At 36.1% G+C, this 14534-nt stretch overlaps 1 protein-coding gene across 1 annotated transcript in view; it reads left to right on the plus strand.

Moving 5' to 3' along the window:
* Nucleotides 1–14534, plus strand: part of ATP8B3 (ATPase phospholipid transporting 8B3) — a 507825-nt gene that overhangs the window by 383063 nt on the left and 110228 nt on the right. The window contains 1 exon segment of the mRNA XM_053700104.1: nucleotides 8309–8585. Within this exon segment, the coding sequence (XP_053556079.1) occupies nucleotides 8309–8585 (277 nt within the window).

A 14534-nucleotide genomic window follows, 5' to 3' on the forward strand; every position in this document is an offset into this window, starting at 1 on the left:
ACAAGTATGGGGAATTCTGACGAAACAAGTTGAGCATCATTCTCCATCCAGCATCCAGGCTCTAAAAGAGGTTGTTCTTGAAGAATGGAAAAAGATCGATGTTGCAATATGTCGCCAACTTGTTCATTGAATGCCTAGAAGACTTGGTGCTGTCCTTACAAATCATGAAGGTCATACAAAATACTAGATGTAGTAGTTTTTGTTGTTGGGTGTATTCATTTGTGCATCACCTACTTTGAGTAAACCTGAAGATTTTGTAATCTAAGTTATAATATTAACCTTATAATTAGCGTAATTAGCTAAACAAATGTTCTATAAAACTCTGTTTCTTTCATATAGGTGGCGTTAGAAATTAGAATATACTCATTTGGACATGATGTTGATTGTTGATAATAATCACCATGACTACAGGGTCACTTTTTGGTGCACTTTTTAAACTTAGGGAGAGGGGCTTCTTGGTATTTCAAATCACTTTCAGCTAGATTACGAGTTTTGCGTTATGAATGAAAAAGCATCGTTATGCTTCATAACGATGCTTTTTCCCTAACGCCGCTATTACAAGTCTTGTCAGAATAGGTGTACTGCACACCTTTTTGGCCGTCACGCAACGTCAGTACCCGCACTTTTTAAAAGTCTTTTTTCAATGGGACTCCCATAGCGCTGGTATTACGAGTTTTGCTGTGAGGCCAAAAAGTGAGCGGTACAGCCTAAAATGACAGGATCCCTAACACCATCTAAAATCAGTAGTTATGAGTTTTTTCTGCTACAAAGCTGTAACATAAAACTCATAACTAAAGTGTTACAAAGTACACTAACACCCATAAACTACCTATTAACCCCTAAACCGAGGCCCTCCCGCATCGCAAATACTAAAATAAAATTATTAACCCCTAATCTGCCGCTCCGGACATCGCCGCCACTTAAAAAATGTATTAACCCCTATTCTGCCGCTCCCTGACATCGTCACCACTATAATAAACCTATTAACCCCTAAATCACCGCCCCCCCGCATCGCAAACACTATTTAAAGATTATTAACCCCTAATCTGCCATCCACCAACACCGCCGCTATAATAAACCTATTAACCAAAAAACCGCAAGCCCCCCACAACCAAATATACTAAAATAAACTATTAACCCCTAAACCTCTGGCCTCCCACATCACTACATAAATATATTAACCCCTAAACCTAACCCTAAGCCTAAGTCTAACCAAAACCCTAACGTAACCCTAAGCCTAACACCCCCTAACTTAAATATAATTAAAATAAATCTAAATAAAACTTACAATTATTACCTAAATAATACCTATTTAAAACTAAATACCTGTGAAATAAAACCTAAGCTAGCTACAATATAACTAATAGTTATATTGTAGCTAGCTTAGGTTTTATTTTAATTTCACAGGTAAGTTTGTTTTTATTTTAACTAGGTAGACTAGTTAGTAAATAGTTATTAACTATTTACTAACTACCTAGCTAAAATAAATACAAATTTACCTGTAAAATAAAACCTAACCTGCCTTACACTAAAACCTAACATTACAATAAAATAAAATAAATTAAATTAATAAAAATACAATTATCTAAATTACAAAAAAAGAAACACTAAATTACAAAAAATAAAAAACGAAAAATTATCAAAAAAGAAAACAAATTACTCCTAATCTAATAGCCCTATCAAAATAACCCCCCCCCCCCAAAAAAAAAAACAAAAAACAAAAAAAAAACCTAGCCTACACTAAACTGCCAATGGCCCTTAAAAGGGCCTTTTGCGGGGCATTGCCCCAAAGAAATCAGCTCTTTTACCTGTAAACAAAAATACAAACACCCCCCAACAGTAAAACCCACCACCCACCCAACCAAACCCCCCAAATAGAAACATATCTAAATAAACCTAAGCTAACCATTGCCCTGAAAAGGGCATTTGGATGGGCATTGCCCTTAAAATGGCATTTAGCTCTTTTACATTGCCCAAACCCTAAGCTAAAAAAAAAACCCACCCAATAAACCCTTGAAAAAACCTAACACTAACCCCCAACGATCCACTTACAGTTTTCGAAGACCGGACATCCATCTTCATCCAGGCAGCAGAAGTCTTCATCCAAGCGGGCAGAAGTCCTCATCCAAGCGGGCAGAAGTCTTCATCCAAGCGGGCAGAAGTCTTCATCCAGACGGCATCTTCTATCTCCATCCATCCGGTGCGGAGCGGGTCCATCTTTAAGACATCCGCTGGAAAATGAAGGTTCCCTTTAAGTGACATCATGCAAGATGGCATCCCTTACATTCCGATTGGCTGATAGAATTTAGGGGTGATGGGTAGCTTAGGTTTTTTTTAGACTTAGGTTTTTTATTTTGGGGGTAGGTTGTGTGGGAGTTTTACTGTTGGGGGGACTTTGTAATATTTTGTATGTAAAAGAGCTGTTTAACTTAGGGCAATGCCCTACAAAAGGCCCTTTTAAGGGCTATTGGTAGTTTATTGTAGGTTAGGGGGTGTTTTTATTTTAGGGGGGCTTTTTTATTTTTATAGGGCTATTAGATTAGGTGTAATTGTTTTTATTTTTTATAATTTCGTTTATTATTTTTGTAATCTTAGAGTTTTTTTATTTTTCGTAATTTTAGTGTTTTTTATTTTTTGTAATGTTTAATTTGTAATTTAGGTTTTTTATTTTTTTCATAGTATTAGGTTTATTTAAATTTGTAATTTAGGTTTTTTTAATTGGTAGTTTTTTTAATTTTATTTGAATAGTTATTTTAGGTTAATTTATAGTTTAATCTAAGTTTTTTTTTTATTTCACAGGTAAGATTTTATTTATTTTAATATAGTTATATTGTAACTTTTAATTGAAAGTTTAGGGGGTGTTAGGTTTAGGGGTTAATAGTTTAATTTAGTGTTTTGCGATCTGTGGAGCCGGAGGTTTAGGGGTTAATAGGTTTATTTAGTGTCGGCGATGTCGGGGAGCGGCGGATTAGGGGTTAATAGGTTTATTTAGTGACAGTGATGTCGGGCCGGCAGATTAGTGGTTAATAACTTTATTTAGGTTTCGTGATGTTGGGGGCGGCAGATTAGGGATGTTTAGACTAGGGGTTTATGTTAGGGTGTTAGGTTTACATGTAGCTTACTTTCCCCCATAGACATTAATGGGGTTGCGTTACGGCAATTTGCCATTCCGCGATCGCAGGTGTTAGTTTTTTCTAACACTCTCTCCCCATTGATGTCTATGGGGGAAAGCGTGCACATGCGCGTAAACTCAGTCCTTGGCTTTTGTGCGGTATGGAGCATAACGCACAGCACAAGGAGGTTTTTCAGTAACTCGTAATGGTAGGACTATGGAAAGTGCCGTACTGCTCATTTTATTGCATTATTTACGCTCCCGGTATAGCGCAAGACTCGTAATCTAGGTGATGGAGTATATAGTTGCACTTCAGTTAAATCTTTGTATTCCAGTAGGTATGCACAGCAGCAAACACTATATAAAAAACAAACTGGAATGGTATAAATTTAAAAGAACAATAAAGAAAGTGTGTACAAAAATGTTTTTTTCGCATAAAATCTAAACAGACCGTACTATGGCACTCCAAAGAAATTTGAACTATAGTTTGAAACATAGTTGCATTTTAACCGCTTACTTGGTAATTATCACAAAGTGTATACTCATATACTATTATGTTGAATTATCATTATTCAGAGTGAAACCTAGACCCACAGACTAGAACTTTATCACTTGGAGAATATCACAGTTAAATGGAGGACAGAAAAACACATTTTTTTATGGTAAATAACCCTAGTGTATATGAATATAAAGATACAGATTATGTAAATTTAAAAAAAAAGTGTAAAGTGACCACACAGATTCTCTGGTTACAGAGAGGAATAAAAGACACAGGCATTTCAAATACATTTCAAATAGTGAGTCTATGTAAACAACACTGTATTTTGAAACTAGGCAAAAAGTGCCAAAAAGGCGACAAAATATCCACGTTAAAATACATTATATTCCCTGATAAAGATCCAGGTCCCACCTTAGATGTATACCCATTTGTGCCCAATTTGAAAATCCACTGTACTTCTCTATATAGAAGTTGTCTGAATCTATCACGCCCTCTTTTGTTAGCTGGTATAAAATCTATAGTCTGAAAAAATAAAGCTTTCTTTCTTTCTCATAGATAAAGTGTTTGGCAACAGGAGTTCTGGCAATTTCTTTCTCTATGGAGGTCAGGTGTTCACGGATTCTGTCTTTCAGATTCCTGCTAGTAGAGCCTATGGGACCTATTTACTAGGGTGCTAGCGGACATGATCTGATATAGCGGATCATGTCTGCTGCACATCGATAAATGCCGACAGCATACGCTGTCGGCATTTATCATTGCACCAGCAGTTCTTGTGAACTGCTGGTGCAATGCCGCCCCCTGCAGATTTGGGGCCGCTAGCAGGGGGTGCCAATCAACCCGATCGCATTCAATCGGGTTGATTTCTGCCCACCGCCTCAAAGCAGAAGACAAAATACGTATTTTGAACAGCAGTCCAACCTATATTTTATATGGAGGACATAATTTGTAGAAGTTGAAACTACCTCTGTTCCCATAGTACAATGTGCACAGACATTAATGCCTCCCACATCTATAAAAACCTTTCTTGTTTAACCAGTTTTCTCTGCATTGGGTTCCTTGATTATATACATACTTTATAATCCGGCTGCCTATAGTGGGAGCTCTTCTAGAGACATATTTAATACCATTCTGTAAAATCGATTTGCATTGAGGATCTAGTGATAAAATACCTAGATTTTTTCAAATGATGTTTCGTATAGTGCCAAATTGATTACTGTATTGTGTTATAAAATTGATTGATTAGTGTGTATAACTGTTGTTCATTGACATCTGATTCTTGTGTTTATTTTGTTTAAACAATGTCTGTCTATTTAATTTGCCTATCTCTGATCTCATGTGCATGAGGTTATCCCTATTGTAGCCTCTATCTACTAGTCTGTCTGAGTTCCATGGAGTGTTCATTATAGCTGGAGATATCTGTACATATCCTCCTGATTCTTAAAAACTGTGCTTTCGGAATAACTTTTTTAAGATGATGAGAGTGGCATGAGTCTTCTCTCAAGATAGTGTTGCCAGAAATCTCCTTTCCATAAAGTTCTGCAGAGATTTTGTTACTCTTACCAATCAGGAGAACGTCCAGATATTGGGGACTATCTATCAAGCTCCAAAAGGAGCTTGACGGCCCGTGTTTCTTTCGAGTCTTCAGACTCGCCAGAAACACCAGTTATGAAGCAGCGGTCTAAAGACCGCTGCTCCATAACCTGTCCGCCTGCTCTGAGCAGGCGGACAGACATCGCCGCAATTCAACCTGATCAAGTACGATCGGGTTGATTGACACCCCCTGCTGGCGGCCCATTGGCTGCGAGTCTGCAGGGGGCGGCTCTTGTGAGCTGCTGGTGCAATGCTGAATACGGAGAGCGTATTGCTCTCCGTATTCAGCGAGGTCTGGCGGACCTGATCCGCACTGTCGGATCAGGTCCGCCAGACTTTTATAAATAGAGGCCATTGTATCCTATTTTTGTCAAGTGTGTATGTGAATTGCAAATTTATATCATTTGAATTTAAATACAACAGAAAATCACCTGCTTGAATATAAGTGCCATTCCATATTATTACCAGGTTGCCAATATACCTGGCATAGACCTGTATAAGCATATGGAAAGGGTTTGTGTGTGTATATATATATATATATATATATATATAATGATTCAAACCTACCTAGAAACAGATTGGTTGAACTTTAAATTTTGTCCGATCTAAAGGCTGTGCATGGTATTGTTTGTGATTACGCCGATGCATCCAAGTTGAATTTTTCACTTTATCCAGGAGTTAACCTTTGTTTTCTGTATATATGTATATATATATATATATATATATATATATATATATATATATATATATATTTATTTATTTTTTATTTATTTATAAAATATTTTACCAGGAAGGATACATTGAGATTTCTCTCTTTTTCAAGTATGTCCTGGGATATATATATATATATATATATATATATATATATATATATATATATATATCTGGAACAGAAGAGGGAAGGGTGCACAGCAAAAGAGACCTTCCTGGTGTAGTATGTAAAATGCACTTGAAACTGTTCTACAGAAAAAGGCCAATTGAACACTCACGTGTTTTTACCTCAACTCCTATGAGGTATGGATGAGACACTGTGGTAGATATCCACTGGAGAAGGCAACTCAGTCCCCTTTCTTTTCAGCATACGTTCCTCTCCTTAGATCCAGTAGATCCTCACCTCCCCAGCAATCTGTCTCATTGTGCAGGCTACTCCAGAGAGGGAAGAACTGAGACCTTGCTGTATGTCTGAATAAATAGTTGGCAGAAACAACTGGCATATAGCCCCTTCTTCCCTTACAAGGGTCATCACAACCCCACTCCACATAAATTGAAATCCCCCTTTTCAAAGCTGTTCATCTTCTGCTGGGGAGGTGAGGACTGGCTCTAAGGAGAGGAATGTATGCTGAAAAGAAAGGGGACTGAGTTGCCTTCTCCAGTGGATATCTACCACACAGTGTCTTATCCATACCTCATAGGAGTTGAGGTAAAAACACGTGAATGTTCAATTGGCCTTTTTTTGTAGAACAGTTTCAAGTGCATTTTACATACTACACCAGGAAGGTCTCTTTTGCTGTGTACCCTTCCCTCTTCTGTTCCAGATTTTCTTTGGAAGTTTTCCTGTCTCCAGGTGGACTCCATTTGCCCCATTTGGGATCAGGCTGCGAGTGAAGGACAAACCTTTTTTCCCTCCCACTTACACTTGACTGGTGTGTTTGGGATTGTCTGGGGAGACCTACAATTTCAGGACATTACTGGTACTCCAAATTTTTGGGACATTTATATTTGTAGCACTGTATTTTCTCTGTGTTATATATATATATATATATATATATATATATATATATATATATATATATATATGTATATTGTGTGTGTGCATATGTATATATATATATATATATATATATAATTATGTGTGTGTATGTGTGTTTATATGACAGTGTCAGTGTTTTAACAGCTGTTTTTCTCTCCAAATATTTCACATGCAACAAAAAAAACATTCCTAATCAGGAGATTCCTAGAAGGAATGGCATGATGAATTAAAACCTGTCTGTACCTGTCTGTACATATCTTAGCCTTTTCACCCTGTTCCCCTTCTGAAAAAGTGGTTTCTTGGCTACCCTTCCACAAAGACCATTCCTGATCAAGCTTCTTCAGACTATAGAAGGGTCAACTTGGCATCCTGATGAAGCTGCCAGATGCTGAGCCAGGTCCTTGCAGGACTTCTTCCAGTCTCTCAAAAAAGAAACTCTGAGAAACTTCTCATCAGATTTTGAAAGTTTTTTTGTCCTCAACCACTCCTTATTCTTCAAATTGTTTTAACAGCTTAAATACCCCATCTTGAGTATCCAGTTTGTTTGCTGATTTCCCTTTGAGAGTGGCCTTGCTGATGCAAAAGTATGATTTTATGTCTGTCAAATCCTGTGATTTGTCATTTTGAATGGAATGATGTGATTGAAAGTTGGTCTTATTAGCAAGCTTTCAATTAATTAAACTCATACCACATGTGTATGTAATGCTCAAGCATGTCTTGATGTAATATATTTTTTCACAGCAGTCATTTTGACATGAAATAGTAGGACAAATACAGGTGTTAGCAATTACATTAATTATGGTTCCATTCAGGTTTACAAGAGCCAGATTCCTGCTATTGCTCAAAGTGTAAGGGGAGGTCACACTAAATACTTGCCACGTAAGCCTATAGAAGCTGTTTTTTTCTGGAGGGTTTCTGTTTTTAAATACTGCATACAAATATCCTGTATTTTCTGGTTGTATACTAATGAAGAGACTGAGAAATAATTATATAGGCTCATTATACCATTGTTAAAACAACATATCTAATGATGGCCTAAGACTTTTGCGCAGTACTCTGTATGTATATACTGTATATGTATAGTAAAACTCATCTTTTAATCTCCATCAGATAAAAACAGCACATGCTGTTTTATCTGATGGAGATTAAAAGATAAGTTTTACTAAGTCCACTGATTGCTTATTTCTGTTTTGGAATATTGACTTTGTATATAGCACTGTGGCTGTTGGTGGATTGTTCCATGGAGTGCATCCTTTTGAATAAATATATATATATATAAATCTATATATAAAATATGCTTTTAGAGTTGCTAGGTTTTTGAAGTGGTTGCCAAATAGTACCTTTGTCTTTCCTACAGAATCAAATCTTAGGTACACAAGACAGTATTCAGAATCAACGCTCACTTTCCCAGAAAATAATCGAAAAATTCTTCAGGATGAGGATAAACCAGGGTAAAAATGAGGAGTACCTAAAAGAGTGGGCATTCGTAGATTTGGCATCCCGGTGCCAGGCTGTCATTTGCTGTCGGGTGACTCCAAAACAGAAATCAATGATAGTCCAGCTTGTGAAGAAACACAAACATGTTACCACTCTGGCAATTGGAGATGGAGCCAATGATGTCAACATGATAAAAAGTATGTGCTATAAGGTTATTGGGTGACTTTACATTTTACTATCCAACTGCAAATGAAGGCATTTGTGTGAATGTCTATATAATGTTCTAGTACAGGGGTTTTCAAAGCTCTCCTGAGACCTCCCTAACAGGCCAGATTTTCAGGATTGCCTTGAGTGAGAGCAGGTAAAATAACCATGGTTACTAATCAGCTGATTATTTCACCTGTGCTCTAGTTCAGATATACTCAAAATCTGTCCTGTTAGGGAGACCGAGGACAGGTTTGAAAATCCCTGTTCTAGTGTGATAGTTTGCTATAATAGTTTTTGTTACAATTTTTATATTTATAATTCTGTATTATATTTGGAATTCAGAATCAAGTTTATTTACACAATAACTCAAAAGGGTACCTGAGTTTTTATATTTGTATGTATTATTAATTAAGAAGCCATGTATAGTTTACAGTAACTGTAGATTAGCTGTATAATATGGAATATGCAAGGTAAGAAAATGTTTTGTTTAAGAGAGCCAAATTACAGCATACAGTTTGAATATAGAAATCATAAATAAATCCTGGTAACAGTTGTTAAAGAAACACTAAGAACTTTGTAATTAGAAGACATTTCTGATATACACTAAGGCCTCTATTTATCAATCTGTCTACTTACCTGCATTCGCCGGCACCAATACGCTCACCTAAGCTCGCCTAACATTGCTGCCGTTGACCTGAATACGTTCGCCAAATTTATCAAGAAAGCTGTCAAAAAGCTGCGCACCAAATACAGAGCGATGAGCAGCGGACTGTTGTTAACTGACAGTCAACAATCTCGCTGCTCTTCGGCTTATTCGCAGCTTTCTTGCTATACTGTCACTAAGCACCCACACTATACTATACTGTTTTACCCCCTAAACCGCCGCTCCTGGAGCCCCCCGCAACTAAATAAAGTTATTAACCCCTAAACTGCCGCTCCCGGACCCTGCCGCAACTATAATAAATATATTAACCCCCAAACCGCCGCTCCCAGACCCCACCGCCACCTACATTATACCTATTAACCCCTAATCTGCCGCCCCCTATACCGCCGCCACCTACATAAAGTTATTAACCCCTATCCTGCCGATCCCGGACCCCGCCGCAACTAAATAGGTTGTTTAACCCCTAAACCGCCGCTCCCGAAGCCCACTGCCACCTACATTATACATATTAACCCCTATCCTGTCCCCCCTACACTGCCGCCACTATAATAAAGTAATTAACCCCTAAACCTAACCCTAACACCCACTAACTTGAATATAATTAAAATAAATCAAAATAAATATTTCTAATATTAACTAAATTATTCCTATTTAAAACTAAATACTTACCTATAAAATAAACCCTAAGATAGCTACAATATAATTAATAATTACATTGTAGCTATTTTAGGATTTATTTTTATTTTACAGGCAACTTTGTATTTATTTTAACTAGGTACAATAGTTATTAAATAGTTATTAACTATTTAATAACTACCTAGCTAAAATAAATACAAAATGACCTGTAAAATAAAACCTAACCTAAGTTACAATTACACCTAACACTACACTATCATTAAATTAATTACATAAATTAACTACAATTAAATAAAACTAATTACAATTAAATAAAATTAAAATTAAAGTACAAAAAAAACAAACACTAAATTACAGAAAATAATTAAAAAATTACAAGAATTTTAAACTAATTACACCTAATCTAAGCTCCCTAATAAAATAAAAAAGCCCCCCAAAATAATAAAAGTCCCTACCCTATACTAAATTACAAATAACCCTTAAAAGGGCCTTTTGCGGGGCATTGCCCCAAAGTAATCAGCTCTTTTACCTGTAAAAAAAGAAATACAACTCCCCCAACATTAAAACCCACCACCCACACACCCAACCCTACTCTAAAACCCACCCAAACCCCCCTTAAAAAACCTAACACTAACCCCCTGAAGATCACCCTACCTTGAGCCGTCTTCACCCAGCCGGGCACAAGTGGACCTCCAGACTGGCAGAAGTCTTCATCCTATCCGGGCAGAAGAGGACATCCAGACCAGCAGAAGTCTTCATCCAGACGGCATCTTCTATCTTCTTCCATCCAGAGTGTTGCGGGTCCATCTTCAATCCATCCGACGTGAAACATCCTCTTCCATCGACGTCCTAACACTGAATGAAGGTTCCTTTAAATGACGTCATCCAAGATGGCGTCCCTTGAATTACGATTGGCTGATAGGATTCTATCAGCCAATCGGAATTAAGGCAGGAAAAATCCTATTAGCTGATGCAATCAGCCAATAGGATTGAAGTTCAATCCTATTGGCTGATCCAATCAGGCAATAGGATTGAGCTCGCATTCTATTGGCTGTTCCAATCAGCCAATAGAATGCAAGCTCAATCCTATTGGCTGATTGCATCAGCTAATAGGATTTTTCCTACCTTAATTCCGATTGAAGGTGTTTACTGTCCCTTTATTCAACTGAAAGTGTCACAGAACCTTCTTCAAAATAATTAATGATAAACCACTGTATATTGGCAGTCATTCACATACCCTCAATCTGCCGGATATAGCACAGGTCTTGCCAATGTCGACAAGAACGTGCTATATCTTCAAGCCTCCGGAAGTAAGGTATGCAGTACTAGCACAGCTTTGCTGTCGGTAAAACTGCGCTAGTTAAACCCTTAACGACCACAGACATACAGGGTACATTGGTCGTTAAGGAATTAAAACATATTTTTGAGAGGTCCGTTAGGCTTAAGAAGTTTTAATTGCAGGCCGTGTTCCCTCTTACAGTGGGAAAGGCCTAAAGGCATTTCATTTAGTGCCAGGGTTTCTTATCTGTGACATATAAGCATTGGGTATTGGACATTCTAAAACTAACAGAATTCTCAAAAAAGGTTAATCAATGTGCATGACGCAACAGGCCACAAAACTGCTTAAAGCATAATGATAACATTGGTTTATTTATTTATTTTTGTAAATGTTCTAATTCCCATTGGTTTCAGTAAAAAAAAAAATCCCTTTAAAGGGACCGTCTACACCATAATTGTTATTGTTTAGAAAACAGTGTGAAAAGCAGATTTAGGGGGATAGTTATCAAGCCGTCTACTTTACCTGCCTTCGCCTCCCCAATACGCCCGCCTAAGCTCGCCTACCATCACCGCCGCGGACCTGAATACGTTCGCCTAAAAAAAGCCGCGCACCAAGTACGGGGCAATGAGCAGCAGACTGTGAGAGTTATCACTCATCCGATCTCACTGCTCTTCGGCTTTTTGACAGCTTTATTGATACCCCTGTCACTCAGCACCCACACTAACTACACTGTTCTACCCCCTATACCGGAGCCCCCCGTAATGAAATAAAGTTATTAACCCCTAAACCGCCGCTCCTAGACCCCACTGCAACTCTTATAAATGTATTAACCCCTAAACCGCCGCTCCCGGACCCCGCCGCCACATACATTATACCTAGTAACCACTATCCTGCCCCCCCTATAACGCCGCCCTCTATAATAAAGTTATTAACCCCTATCCTGCAGATCCCGGACCTTGCCGCAACTAAATAAATAGTTTAACCCCTAAACTGCTGCTCCCGGACCCCGCCGCAACCTATATTAAACTTATTAACCCCTAATCTGCCCCCCCTACACCGTCACGACCTATAATAAGTTTATTAACCCCTATCCTGCCCCCCTACACTGTCGCCACCTATAATAAATTTATTAACCCCTATCCTGCCCCCCCTACACCGCCGCCACTGTAATAAAATTATTAACCCCTAAACCTAAGTCTAACACTAACCCTAACACCCCCCTAACTTAAATATTAATTAAATAAATCGAAATAATATTTCTCTTATTAACTAAATTAATCCTATTTAAAACTAAATACTTACCTATAAAATAAACCCTAAAATAGCTACAAAATAAATAATACTTATATTGTAGCTATCTTAGGATTTATTTTTATTTTACAGGCAAATTTCAATTTATTTTAACTAGGTACAATAGCTATTAAATAGTTATTAACTATTTAATAGCTACTTAGTTAAAATAAAGAGAAATTTACCTGTAAAATAAAAACTAACCTAAGTTACAATTACACCTACACTATACTTTAATAAATTAATCCTATTTAAAACTAAATATTTACCTTTAAAATAAACCCTAAGATAGCTACAATATAATTAGTAATTACATTGTAGCTATTTTAGGATTTATATTTATTTTACAGGTAACTTTCTATTTATTTTAGCTAGTTAGAATAGTTATTAAATAGTTATTAACTATTTAATAACTATCTAGCTAAAAGAAATACAAAATTACCTGTAAAATAAATCCTAACCTAAGTTACAATTAAACCTAACACTACACTATCATTACATTAATTAAATAAATTAAATACAAATAACTACAATTAAATACAATTACATAAACTAACTAAAGTACAAAAAATAAAAAAAGCTAAGTTACAAAAAAATAAAAAAAATAAGTTACAAACATTTAAAAAAAATATTACAACAATTTTAAGATACTTACACCTAATCTAAGCCCCCTAATAAAATAACAAACCCCCCCATGGGAAGTTCAAAAAGACTTTCACAGTGATTACTTGCTACATATCTGTGGGACTGTCATGTCTTGTTAACCGAGCTGAGCAAGTCAGCGGCAGTTACAACTTGTTTTGTGTCTCTAGTTATACGCTACATTTTTATAGAGATACATTTATACATTTGCTATTATGTATTTATATATGACTGCTTTCATTAGATAGCTTTTTTTGTACAGACGCAATTGCATTTTCTATATAAAGCTGTTTGTTATTTGAAATACTTCAATTTGATTGGGTTAACGTTAGATATGACTGGCCAGTCTATTATGTGTTAAGCATCTATTTTAATGTGTTTTCATTACGTGCAGGTTTCTGCTCATTGATGAGACAGGGGTCCGCTGTTTGTAGGATCTTTCTCTGAAATAAACTTATATGACTTTTCTCAACAAAAGAGTGCTGATATCCCTTATTTTTTTATGGTATTTGTTGTAATATCGTAACTTTATCTTTCTTAACAAGGTTATACATATTTAAATTTATAAGGGTCTGCACCAATAAGATGTGACTACATCAAATTGTTTATACTATTGTAATCAGTAGTATATATATTATCTCTCCCCTCCTATTAATATTTTTTGTATATATATATATATATATATATATATATGTGTGTGTGTGTGTGTGTGTATATATGTATATATATTTATATATAATTTTATTGTAAAATATATACGTATGTATACCTATGAAATAGAACATTTTCCTGTATATGAAGAAAATTGGAATGTGAAATATGTACATTGAATAAATAATACAAAACAATAAATATAAGAAATGTTTAAAAATGCAGTTTTTAAGATATCTAAGAGTTTATTTTAATGTATTTATGTTGTGTTTGGTGCACATTTTTTTAACCCCTTATTCCAGCCAGCTCTTCATTTGCGCATAAGTTAGCGTGGTCGCAATATTGGTCATCGCGACAATAGTGCACCACTTGTAATTTAGCCTAAAGTATTATAAAAGTGTAATTTATAATTGTATTAATTTAAAGCAAGTCTATTTCACACCTTTTTACAGCTTTGCACCCAGAAGTACACAGTAAGTGTTGATTAGATCACACTTGGAAGGCAGCTTGTTTATTATAAAAAAAAAAGTACACAAAAATAAAATTAATGGTCAATGTATATTACACTTTTTATCTTAGTTAATGCAAAATCTATTTTCTAAATAAATTTAAATATTTGTATATTTTTTTAAGAGGCCACTTGTGACTGAAATTAGAGCTCCTGGTGATTCCTTCAAATACTGGACACTCCTTATTTGTTATAGATTTAATCAACTATATCAGCATTTATGGAAAGAAAAAGAATGCTGAGTCCAAGGATGGGTTAAATCCAATACT

Source organism: Bombina bombina, chromosome 2 (genome assembly GCF_027579735.1).
Source record: "Bombina bombina isolate aBomBom1 chromosome 2, aBomBom1.pri, whole genome shotgun sequence".
Taxonomy (NCBI): Eukaryota; Metazoa; Chordata; class Amphibia; order Anura; family Bombinatoridae; genus Bombina; species Bombina bombina.